This window comes from Manis pentadactyla, chromosome 14 (assembly GCF_030020395.1).
Source record: "Manis pentadactyla isolate mManPen7 chromosome 14, mManPen7.hap1, whole genome shotgun sequence".
NCBI lineage: Eukaryota > Metazoa > Chordata > Mammalia > Pholidota > Manidae > Manis > Manis pentadactyla.
In genome coordinates this window covers 91,065,857-91,078,668 of record NC_080032.1, presented here as the reverse complement: position 1 = coordinate 91,078,668, position 12,812 = coordinate 91,065,857, and the positions used below count along the sequence as shown (strand labels likewise).

Below are 12,812 nucleotides of genomic sequence, written 5' to 3'. Positions count from 1 at the left end.
CAATTAGCTGGTGGTGACGCTTTCTTGGATGAGTTCGGGGCTGTCATCCTGTTTAACGACATCTGACTCAGAGTCAGCGAGTTCTGCCCTGTTGTAAGGATGCCGTTAGGTTTGGTGTTTTCCTGAATTCTGAAGCCTTATTCCATCTGAGGAACAAGGAGTGTGGAAGTGGGATGTCCGTCTGTGATTGTTCTGAGGTTCACGCCTCTGTGGGGAGAAACAGGGCTGTACTCGGTGCCTCCGGGTAAAAGGCCCCTGTTGAGTTGAGTTTTCCCAAGAGTGGGGGTCCGCAGAAAAGGCAGTGGGCGCTGAAGGGACCGCCTTCCTCACCTGTCGCTGACCTTTTTAAACAGCTTCCCCATAATTCCATCATAACAGAACTAGGGATTAAAAGTGAACATTGACAAGGAGGAAGGGTGGGTTTTGTTTCGCTTCATTCCACATAACCCTCTCCCCCACCCCAGTCCCAAACAGGAAAGATACATTTCTAAAGATTTCTGTTACAGACCCTCGTTACAGGAAATGAATCTTTCTAGACCATACCTCCTCATAGTGCTCGATAAATGAGCAGTCTCGTACAAAACTCAGAATCCGATAAAGGAATAGATGCCACATGTCTCTCTACAACTCCTTAGCAAGTATTATTATTTATTATTATTTTAATAATATGTTTAAAACTACGAAAAAGGAGGATGTAATTCATGAGAGTTCTGAGAGCACAAAGAGATATCATAGTTTTTTTTAAATGTTGAGTTTATAAACAGTCTGTTTGACATGAGAATTGTAAAATCGCATTATAATCTGTATAAAACGATAGTTTAAATTTTAATTTGGTTGATTTTAATTCCAGATTTCTTTGGATCTTGTTCACCATTTTCTCTCTCAGGTACTGGTTGTGAGAGTAAGAGACAATGTACCTAAAAGCACTTTGCAAAGCGGATACAAGAAGACATCTGTTAATAGTCCCAGCCCGGGGGACAAGGTGAACGAGAGAGAGAGAGAGAGAGAGAGTGTGTGTGTGTGTGTGTGTGTGTGTGTGAGCACCAGACCCGGAGCACTTAGGAACACCATGTGGTGAGTGTTTGCTCAAGGATTAGCTAGGTAGCCACCAAAACGATGGTTGACATTTATTGAATGGTAACTACATATGCCATGTCATCTCATTCGATCCCCACCAATGACACTGTGAAGTGCGCATAGCCCCGTTTTACAGATGGAGTGACTGGGGCTCAGTAACGACTTAGAAACGAGGGGTCCCGTCCAGGCTGCCTTACTGCAGATCAGTGCGCTCCACACTATTCTGCCTCGCCGTGATGCCTTCTTTGGAAACCGAACTTGCATGTTTAGCGTACGTCATGAGAGCAATCTTGTTCTTAGTAATGGATACCTGCAGGTTAAGGCTTTAGCTTTACAATCACCTGGGAAAGTCAGTCAGTATTCCTGAATTATTCTACCACTCCATCAAGAACCATCACCTTTGTGTAATGAAAATAGGGTCAGAGCATCGTGTGTTCCAAACTGTGGGGATGGGGTGGCCAGGCTCCTGGTCGCAGCAAGTAGAAACAGTGCCTAATGTGTGCTAGACCAGTAAGCCTTCCAAACTGCTCCGAGGTGCCGTAGCTTACCTGTGCCTGACTTGGTCTCGTGTGCTGTTTAAGATTTCCCACAGCTCTCAGGAGCCCTTGGATTTATTTCCTTCTAAGGATTTAACTAAACTTTTGTATATTTAAGAATTAAAAACCTAGCAATAAATAGCAGTAGACTCCCAGACACTGAAAAGGAACTGGTGGTCCCATGGGGTTGAGGTGAGTGGGTGGGGAGGTGAGGGGCACAGAGATTCTCCATCAACATAAGTTTGTTATGGGGACAGTAGTACAGTGCGGAGAATAGCCAAGGGTTCTGTAACATCTTCCTGTGCTGACAGATAGTGACCGCATGAGTAGGGGTGAGGATTTAATGTGGGTGACTGGTACACCCCTGTGTGGTATACTTGAAACCAATATAAGACTGTATATCAGCTATATGTCAAAAGAAAAAAACAACCTAGCAGTAGCAAAATAAAAAAACACCAAGTCCTTTGTTAAAAAATTGGCTAAGTAATCATAGCAGTTCCATAAAATAGAATATTAGGTAGCTATTTGAAAGAGTCAAAGAGACTTACATATAATGACATGGAAGAAAATTCCCCAGAAATAGTAACATAAATGTGACTAGAAATGGGATGGACATGCACACAGGGGGCGTTGCATCTGTGTGTGTGCATCGCCCAGTTGGGGAGGGAACACGGGAGCTGCAGACCCCGGCTGCTCTGGGGAGTGACACCGTCCACGGGGGAAGTTTGGACTCAAACATGTGCTTTTAGTGCAGAAACTAGTAGAGAACAGTTTTTTGGAGAACTTAAAACCAGTGCCATGAGACTTTTTTCCTTTTCCTCGTTCCTACAGAAAACTTTGAGAAGAATAGCATGTCTCCAGGGTAGATGCCGAGACCCTGAGAGCTGGAGTGGGCAGTGGGCGCTGTCCGCCTCCTCCCCCTGCAGCCCACCTGGGCCTCAGCCTCGCGAGCCTCCCTCTTCTCTGCAGACGCCACCTGCGCTATGCGTGCCACCTCAGCCTTCCCACCACCCTGCTCCCATGCGGTGTCTGGGCTTCTGAATCCTGGCGGTGCTGTAAGGCCCAGGGCACGTGCCGTCTCCGGAAATGGTCTTGTGACCCTCCCAGGCCATGTAATCTTTATCTTACTAATAACAAGTATCACTTCCATTCTTTAGGCATGCATATTTTACCTTCCCTACTGAACTCAGCCCTGCGAGGACAGGGTTAACGTCTAATTCGCCTCGTTCAAATCGTCCCCTTACCCCCAACGAGATCTAGAGCAGTGCTTGCCTAGGACCGATTCTCAATAAACTTACACTGAAGTGAACGAATGAATGAACAAGAATTAGGTTCTGTAAAACCAAAAGCAAAGCTTTAGGGCAAAACAACAGCTCCCATAACTGTTGCGAACGTATCAGAGGGAAAAAAATCCACCTGAAAGGTGTAGCTCACCATCCAGCTTTAAGGAGGCCGTGGAGGTGTGGTGACCGGGTCACACGGTCGGCACGGGACTCGATGCCCTTGGTCACTTTGCTGGGAATGCCTCCTTCATTTGAAAATTCAAAACAGCTCAGAGACCTAAGAGATGCTATAGGAGGTTAGACTGCTTTGCTGAAAGGCCACTCGCTGTTAGATTGCTATTCGCAGAAAGGACAGTAATGTCACTGTCAGTTCACAGCGATTCCCTTCCCTCTGGGCAGATTGATGGTTTCACCGGCAGGTGAGTCTCTCCCTCTCTTAATGTTTACCTTTGTGGACCACTGATCACCATCCTGCCACCAAAAAGAGACAACACAGTGTTGTCTGTGATTGTCTCACCAACAAACCAGTAAGTGCCCATAGGGGTAAATCTAAAAAGCGAGGGTCTCTGTAAACTAGCATCAGGCTGGCAGGTCCCTTCTGTCTCCCCACTCAGTGTTTTACAATTGCGTCTGCAGGAGGGGTGGATGGAGGTGGAGTTAGAGCTGTAGACCCACCAGCACAGGCCCCAAGTCCCATGCAGATGTCACAGGCGTGACCATTGCTATGTGTCACCAACGGGCTTCTCGTTCCGTCAGGAGGCTTGTACTCTTAAATAATCAGCATATCTCTGAGGGCTCTTTTTCAGCAAATTCTACTGAATTGGAATGAGACTTCAGCGTACCTTTGTAAATACGTTCTCTGCGTGTACTTGAACCATCATTGCTTTATTATTTTATATATATTCCAAAAAGTCTGACTCTTGCCCACCACGGTGATAATTTTGCTCTTCCAGGTTATGGGGGTGATCTGTGTAATATTTATCAAGTTATTCCTTGTGAATGTTAAGCTGTCCTCTCCTTGCCCTCCACACACACAGTCAGCTCTTTGCCTCCTAAGAAGAGGCCAGATTGGATCATGTGATGTAAAAATGGGGTGGTTAGGAGGAAGTCAGTGAGGACTGCCTGGTCTTCCGGACGACCTGGGAGGCCCGTGGGTGCAGTTCCGTTCATCTTCCGTGCTGTCCGTCAGTTACTTGTTTTTAAAATTCTTTGAGTTATGGTCACCGTTCCTTAGAAATGATCTGAAGAGGAAGCTGTCCTTCAGCTGGCAGCAGGATCACTGCATCTGAGGCTCTTGTGTGGGAATAATGACACTGGGAGGGAGATGGCACCCGGGCTTGCCAGCACTGGAAATGCTTGCAGAAGTGGCAGCGGCCGTCGCTGGGCCCTATTGAAATTCATGGATTAAGAATCTTTTCAGAAACAGGGAAATGGACAAGTGGTTAGCTGCTAAAAATGAGGCTTATTTTCTACACAAAAACAGTTACCAAGTGTAAGGGGCAAGTCCCACCCACTGTCTTTGAAAGTGAGCAGTTGCTTAGCTGGTGAGTCATCTCAGATGCCTTTGATAAGGGGTTCCAAGAAGTCAGTTCTCTTGGCCTGAGACGTAGGGGTGCACGTGCACACAGTGTGGGTACATGCAGAACTGTGAGAGCACGGGCACACCTCTGAAAGCATTGCACACCCATGAGGGTGCATGTGCACCCATGAGAGCATTGCACACCTGTGTGGGCATGTGCACACCGGTGCATGTGTGTACACTGAGCGCTCAGTCCTTTCCCAGCTGACTGGCAGCCAGCCCAGTGCTGAGAAGCTAAGTGCTGCCAGGGAAAGTGTGGCCTCCCTTTGAAGCCCTGGGTTCATTACTTTATATACATTCTAAAAATTCTGATCTCACACCCGCCACGGTGATGATTCTGCTCTTAGAGGTAGCAAGGTGGTCTGTGTGATGTTTTCTCAGTCCGTGAGAGCAGCTCAGCTGCGCTCTCTGGCGTTCAACAGCATGCTCCCCTCCAGGACGGGCAGAACGCCTCTCCACCTGCCGCTCTGGGTCACGCACGGCCTGGTGGGGCGCTGGGTTCCCGAAGGTTGGATTCTCAAAATTAGCTTGAACTCTTGTTACTCAGAGAGTGGTAGCTGGTGGGCTGGAAGGCTGCCCGTCAGGCACAGCATTGTGACCTATGTCTATGTCAGGGGTCAGCAAACCAGAGCCTGCAGACCACACCGCCTGCAGGCTCTTTCAGTATGACTAGCCAGCTGGGAATGGCCTTTACGTTTTTAAAGGGTTAGAAAAAGGAGATGTTTATGAAGTATGCACTGTTTCATGGGATCCGTTAAGAACCCTACTTACCATGCCCATTTTACAGATAAACTGCAGTCCACAGAGGCTACACAGCTCACCCAGCATGGCACTACCTGGCGGGCTGGAGGAGGGAGGGCCACAGGCCCACGGTGCAGCACCCTTAACTTCCCTGTCTCTCTCTACATGTGCATCACTGCCATGGAGACAGGTAGGAGAGTGCGGCTGAAGCCCCAAATGCATCACTCCTGCAGGGGTGAAGCCCAGAATACCCAAGAACAGCACACCCTGTCCATAGTGTTTACAGGGGATTTTTCTGTCACTCCAAAGTTTCATCTTTAGAGCTTGACAAAGAGGCATCATTTTGAGACATAGGCTCTGGGTCTGAGGAGAAGGGAAACCGGTTACTGTTGTGGGATGGAAAAAGAGGAGGAGGACACGTCAGGAGTTATAAGTGGTGTGCTCACAAAACCACACCCTGTCCCGACGCCGCAGGCAAAAACAGGAAGTGGCAGCAGTGTGTGGCAGCCACTCCGACTGGCACGGCCGCCTCGCTCAGCTTGGACCTCTCCCACCCCGACCTCCCAAAGCATCACGGACCGATGGAGTCTGTTTCCATCTGCATGTCTCTTTGAACTTCTTCTTCTTTCAGGATTCCGTTAGCTACCACTTGGTTTGCTCACCAGCAACCCATGTTTCTTTCTCTTGACAGCACAAAACACCTACCCTACTTTACGGGGAGCTTTGCACCAAAGAACTTAGGTTTGCCCACCAGGAAAGAGACAGAAGGAATTGCACCCATAATTGAGCCTCGCCTGTTCCCTGCCTAGCCTCCAAAAACCGTCTAGTTCACTTTGAAAACCCTTCTCTACTTCAGTTAGTGCATAGTGCAAGCAACCTCATGCTGCCAGATCCTACCATGCTGGGCCTCTGGCCCTCAGAACGTGGAATTTAATCAGACTTGGCGACTAAGGAGGCCACTTCGAGACTGAATGATCACGTTTCTGCTCCTTCCCGTAAGGATTTTGTGAGCTCCCCAGTGAAACAGGAGCTGTGTTAATGAGCTTGGAGCTTAAAGAAGTGCACTCCCTCCAGGAAAGGTCTGGAGTAATAATGCTATCCTTTGAAAGGCTTCTGATATTTTTCATTTTAATACTATTGCTGTAATACAAGGTAACTGTTAAAGACCGTTTCAAAATGCATAAAGCAAAGAAAGGCACGGAAATCACAAAGACTCCATAGTTCAAGCGCGCTCTGCCCACATTTCCACGCTTTTCAGTTTCACGTCTTCTCCTTGGGTCTCACGCTTGCCCCTGCCCCCTGTGGACACTCACCTGGCAGACAGCGCAGCACGGTGGTGGCCTCAGGGGCAGACGAGCAGGTCTGCAGGCTGTGACGCTACGTGACCTTAGATGAGGCGCGTCACCTCTCTGAACTCCAGTGTCCTCATCTGTAAAATAGGTAGTAAGAGTGCACTCAGAGGTGGAATATTTAAAAAGTGCTTAGCATGGGCCTGAGGTAGTGAGAATACCCCTACATTTATTAGTAGTAAGGATTAATAAAGTAGTGTATTAATTATATTGAATCCCCATTAAAGTGCTAGGAAATGCACTTTTATGTAAAGGGTAATTTTGAATTTTTCAAAATTTTTAAATTTTCATGTGAATCAAGGACTCGGGCCGCTCTGCCCTTTCTGCTCACCGTCAGGCCCCTTCCATCTGAGCTCTCATCACCCAAACGATGCTTCCTGCACATCCCCTGCTCTCTGCTCACACCTCCCACCAACCTGCAGGCTCCGCCCGCTGTGCCTGTCCTTGAGGGACCTCTGGGCTGGCACGGAGTCAGGGAAGGAATTCCCGTCGGCGTAGGAGTCACAGTCCCCTGGAACCTCCCTCTTGCCCACACCCTGAACTTCCCTTCTCCACGGGCTCCTGTCACCCGAGCCTGGGAAGGCCCTGAATCTGAGCTTGCTGACTGCACAGGCCAAGGACGCGTTGCACCCTCTCACAGGGCTGTCCACCCCTGCCGGGCCCTCCCTCGTCTGCAGCGGGCACTCGCCTCTCTCAGCAGGTTCCCCATCCTGATGCACTTCATGGAGATCCTTCCCTTGGGAAGAATTGGGGGGTGGAACGGAAGAACAGGGATGGTTGGCAGAGGTGAGAGATGAGCAGGCAGAGAAGGAAGGTGCGGAAGGGTGGAGATGGTTTGGGAAGTGGGAGGAAGACGGTGTAGGAGGGGCCAGGGCCAGGCTGGCAGCAGAGGCGGAGAACCGGAGGACAGTGGTCAGGCCGGGAAGCGGGGTGGTTTCCACGGTCTGTCCGGTTCCCTTGTTCTGAAGTCTCAGATGTTTTGTGCACAGCCCTCCTCAAGCAGCACATGTCTGTGAGCTGCGGAGTGAGGTGCCGTGGGCGGCGGGGGACGTGACAGCAAGGAGCACTGTGATGAAGGCCTGCCTGCAGCTCAGGGGCTTCCATGCAGACTGTCCGAATCCCGGGGCTGCGAAGGCTTTGTTCTTGGTACCAGGCTTAGCAGAGGAAGACCTGCGCGCAGTGTGGCGAGGCCTCAGATCCTTTCAGAAGGCAAGAGACCTGGCAGGGAGGTGGAGGTGGGCCGGGAGGAAGGGGGGAGTTGAAAACACATAAAAACTACATATCCTGGTGAAGTACCACCCTCAGACCCCGAGGAAGCCCACCGTGGAGTAGACAGGACCTGCTTTCTCGCTGAGAGACGGTCAGCACCCCAGCAGCGATGGCAATTCAGCCGTACATGCCTCCGCTCCCCACAGGCTCCCCTGGACAGGCGGGATCCACACTGCAGGGAGTCACGCTGTGGCCATGGTGCCCACCACCGTCACTATACCCGCTGTGTGGCACTAGGCAGGCAGTTGTGAGGACCGGACCCTAACGTGCACCTGCCCCAGGGCCAGAGCTTGCTCATGAAGTCCTTGCCACCCCAGGTGTGGTCCACGGGCCGACAGCATCACCACCTGAGAGCTTGTCAGAGATGCAGAATCTCAGGCCCCAGCCCAGACCTACTGAGTCAGAATCACCATTTTAACAAGATCCTAAGGAGATTCATGGACACAGGAGGGTTGGAGGACGGCTGCTTTAAAGCTTGGCTGGCGGAGGGCGGGTCGTGCTGGGAAGGGCTGCTGAGGGATCTCTGCTTGTTGAGTGGAACGGGTCCTGGAAGAGTGAGAAGAGTGCCCAGCCTGGCGGCCCCAAACCCCTCTGGGCTGTCCCCGGGCCTCCAGGCCACTGCTTCCCCCACCCCTTGCTGGGGCCTGGGGCGTCACTGACCCCTTGTCGGGTAGCTTGGCATTTAGGAGATTGTCTCATCTTCCTCAGGTGTCATAGGGCTGGTTTTTCCTTTTCTTGGAGGTATAAGTTATGTACAATAAAATGTCCCTATTTAAAGGATAGGATTTGATGCACAGCTGTGAACTCACCACCACAATCATAGTGAAGAACATTCCAATTGTCTTAAGTATTGGCTCAACTCATTGTCACGGCTTTCCACTTTATTTATACACTTATATAACATATAGCACTTTTAAAAAATGAAATGTAGTATAATGCTCTCCATATAATCTTTGGGTAAATTATGGAAGAACAACTACAGTCCTATCAATATGATTCAAAACAATGATAGCTGTTTTAAAAATGGATGTTCAGATGTTATTGCTAAGGAATGAGTCAAAATTTTCTTGCGGCAAAGAGCATGAATCCGTCTAGGACCAGTGTCGGGAGGTCAAGAAGTCGCCTGGCAGCAGGACTGTCACTAGAAGACCGGACGGGCACGTTCTAATCCGGCATTCAAAGTGGTAAAAAGTAGACCCCAAACAATAGGCTTGATCGAGTGGTTAAAAACCTTGCTCATGTGCAATTACTGCAGGAAATAGTGCTCCCTAGAAGCCAGTAGGGTTTTCCTAAATAGCTATGCTAAACCAACTTTATCTTTTGAGATGAGAGTGAGTCGGCAGGCCCCAGGGTTGTGGGAGAATGTACCCTGACCTTGGCAGGACGCTGGGTGCAGCTTCACACGGCTTATCAGTGAGATTCTAATGTTTGTGGATTCGCTCATTCTTAGCTGCGGGTCTCTGTGTGCTGTTTGGTATTGTATCTAAATAGGTAAATGGGTCAGGCCATGGCGGTGAATTAAACCACCATGGCCCATAGTCTAGTAGTAAAGAAACATAATAAAACAATAAAGTAAAAAGATTTCTCTGGCTGCTGGGTGGAGGATGGATCAGAGCAGGCAAGAAAAAAGAGACAGGTAGAGATTATCACAGTTGCCCAGAAATGAAAGATGGTGGTGGCTTGGATTAGAGCAGGTGGCGGTGGAGATGGGAAAAGTGGGGATGGATTAGAGCAGGTGGCGTGTGGGCTTGGGAAACGTGTTGGAGGCAGGAGCGATAGGACGCTTGCCAGTGAATTAGACACGAGAGATGGGAGAATAGATAAGACCCCCTCCAAGCTGCGCATGTGCTCTCTCAGCAGACACTGTGCGGCCCTGGATCCCTGTGTGTCTGCACGGAGGCCTCCTGCCCTGGGAGAAGAGCTGGACAGGCTAGTCTCTAAAGGTGTCTCCCTGTCCAGTAGAATTCTGTTTCCTAACAAGCCTGCTTCTCCAGGGTCACACAGTGCACCACACCTTTCAAAGTGATGCTGGCACGAGGGCTCTCAGAAGTTCCTGAGCACATTCTTTACTCCTTCCCCTGGCCCAGGCCCAGTTACGTGTTCTAGATCCCCTTCTCTCCACTCTCTCAGCAGGCAGCTTTGTCTCATTGCTGTTAAACTTTTGGCCAGTGGTTCACAGTACGCAGGCTCGCCAGATCCCCAGATGAAAGAAAAGCCAAACCCCTCATACGCCTCCTAGTACAGGAGCAGAGTGTATGCTTCTCTTCCAGGAGACCACAGTCACTGTCCGTATGTCTGACTGCAGAGATGGGGGCGCAGTCATGCTCGGAGTGGAAGGCGTGTTCAGATAAGCCGTTAGGGTCCCCGAGTCACTCCCCTGCCCTCCCCTACCAACGTCACGGTCTCTGCGGCTCTAGCATCTCTGACTGCACCCTCTTAAACAGTTCCAGGATCTGTTATGCCAGCTGGGCAATGTATTGCTTCCTTCTAAGAATCTAAACAAAGAGGTAGACTTTTCTAAATTTTTTTATCCTATTAATGCTAGATTCTGTTATGGCCTAAAGCAGGCCTAGAATTTTACATACAGATTTCGTCTCTTAATGACCTGATAGAAAAAGATTGTTGTTTTGTATTAGGTTCCAGTCCTTGTAGGGAAGGGATGGAGGAGAGAGTCTCCAGAGATAGAGTGGCTGCAGGCAAAGAGACCGCCAGACTCTCACCCCGGCCCGGGCTGGGGCGCAGTGTCACATCTCCTAAACAAGGGAGCAAGAGGGTGCGTCCGTCCCTGGGGAGGCCCTGCGCTGCCGCCGTTCAGTGTGGGGTGGAAGGTGGGTGAACTCTGCTGCAGTGTGTCCTGACCAACACCTTTCTCCAATTTGAAAAAGAGGTGAATAGGAGCTTAATGAAGAAATCTTTCACCTCTCCAGGATTACGAATCAGCTGCACACCACCTATAAAGAGCTTCAACCCCATAGAGTGTGTTATGAGGCCACCACGGGCACAAAGCACATGGTGCCAGGAGCCATGAGCCGAGGAGTGCATGTTCCCCAAGTCTCCTCTGTGGACGGTCTCAGGCTTCGGCCCTGTGGTTACTCTTTAGGAGGTGTCAGTAGTTGTCCCCCGGCCCACCCTCAGCAGTCCACCTGCCCTACAGCCAGGTGTGCAGTCCTCAGGCTGCCTGCACAGAGCGAGCTGATGAGTGTCTCCCTGCCCGCAGCAAGGAAGACCCCTGAGGAGGGCCCCGGGGCAGAGGGCCGGCAGGTGTGGGGCACAAGAGGGGCTGCACCGCGTGCCGAGCCTCCCTCAACTGCCCTGGCTAGAAAAATAATTGCCCTAATTACCCAAACATGGGAACAGTTGCAGGAATGCATTGTTTTAGGGATGTATGTTCCTACATCTAGGGGACTGGAAATTTTCTCTTCTCAATAAATAGGCTTTATTTCCAATTATTATGTCTGTTTTGACTAAATGATTCAGAAATAATCTACCACATCATTTTAATTGCCTTTTCTTGAGGAGCGTTTGATAATGAGCCAGATGTACCAAAACCAAAACATGAATTTATCATTCAAAAACGTGTTTTCAGAATGCTCGACTGTCAAAGTTAAACTGACCATCAGTTAAAAGAGGTGCTTACTCTTGTAAGAGGAAACCAGGTTTAAAAAAAGTGAATCATCTCAGGGGTCCGATGCATAGATTCAAAGGTAGCCATAGAGTAATGAGGTGAAAAGACCCCTGGATGTCGTGTAGGTGAGGAATTGAGAGCTGGCAGACGTGGAGCTAGTTGCCTGAGGCCACGTGGCCCCTGACCTGCGGGCTCCTGCCAGCCTGTCCCCCGGCCTCCCCACCCCGAAGCCCGTGCCCTTTCTCACACTCCCTCACTCATGTCTACAGAAACTTTCTTTCTTAGTGTTGTTTGGAAGTCTGAAGGGACCTGGAGAGCTGTGTGGGGCTTGTATCACCGAGGATTCGAGCTGCTGGCATTACTCAGGTTCTAATGAGCAGTTCTTTATTTGCTAGAACATTTTTTATTGGGGATTTTAAGGCTATGATTAATAGCTTCCAGAATTGGGATACTGTCGACAAATGGTGTCAGCCATATGAACCTTTGCCCTTCTAACACGGAAGGTCAGACTATGTGCTTTTATTATTATGACGAGACTTATTTTCTCCGCTTGAAGGGCCCTGCTGACTTCAGTGATGCTGCTGTCCATCTACTCGATAAATCTTCTGCTGGCCTGTTCCAAGGAAACAGGTAAGCTGACGATCTGTCTGACCTTGTGAAAGCCAGGGTGGGTGATTTCCACGGTGAGGCTCTTGTGAGCAAACGTGCCCTTCCTGTCTGTCAGTCCTTGGAAAACCCCGAGTGGCTTTTACCCAGAGAAACCCATGCAGCTGACAGCGGCCGAGAGCGGCCAGCCCACCGCGGCGTCCCAAAAGGCCTCGTCGGTCCCACTCTTCTCCTCGTTTAAGATGAGTTCACTTTAGAGGCTTTGGTGTTTCCTTATGTCTTTGTAAATTCAGAACAACAGCCCCAGGTCTTGATAGTACAGCCGCCAAGGTTTTCAGAGCAAACGGAGCCTCTGTTCTCTTTGGTGCATATCCCAGGGAGAAGACGCCACTCCCAGGCGAGGTGGGCGTGGGTGTGCTCCGGGAAGACCAGCTTCTCGGGCAGTGTGATTCCGGAGTGTTTGTTTTCTATTCCTGGGACACTGGGTTAGGTTTGTCATTCTTTGATATTTATGTTAGCTAAAGCCACGTTGGCTGACTTCTTGTACATAGATGACTCCACTTAACTGGAACAATTTGTAATAAATTGTCTAGTTTAAACACCAATCTTATGAGAGTTAAACAAAAGTTTAATTATAGTCTGACCCATATTGCTTTCCGTAATCCTTTTGAAAACATGAGCTGAACTGTCATAAGGAAGTGTAAACACATTTTTTAAATGAATGGTTTAACACTTTATTGTTAATTG

General features: G+C 49.5%; 1 protein-coding gene across 4 annotated transcripts in view; it reads left to right on the top strand.

The window, feature by feature from the left end:
• SLC38A1 (solute carrier family 38 member 1) overlaps positions 1-12,812 on the top strand; it is a 56,213-nt gene that overhangs the window by 24,573 nt on the left and 18,828 nt on the right. For all 4 annotated transcript variants that reach the window (XM_036889484.2, XM_057491676.1, XM_036889482.2 and 1 more), the window contains one exon: positions 12,016-12,089. In XM_036889484.2, coding sequence (XP_036745379.2) covers positions 12,016-12,089 — 74 coding nt within the window. The remainder of the gene's footprint in view (positions 1-12,015; positions 12,090-12,812) is intronic.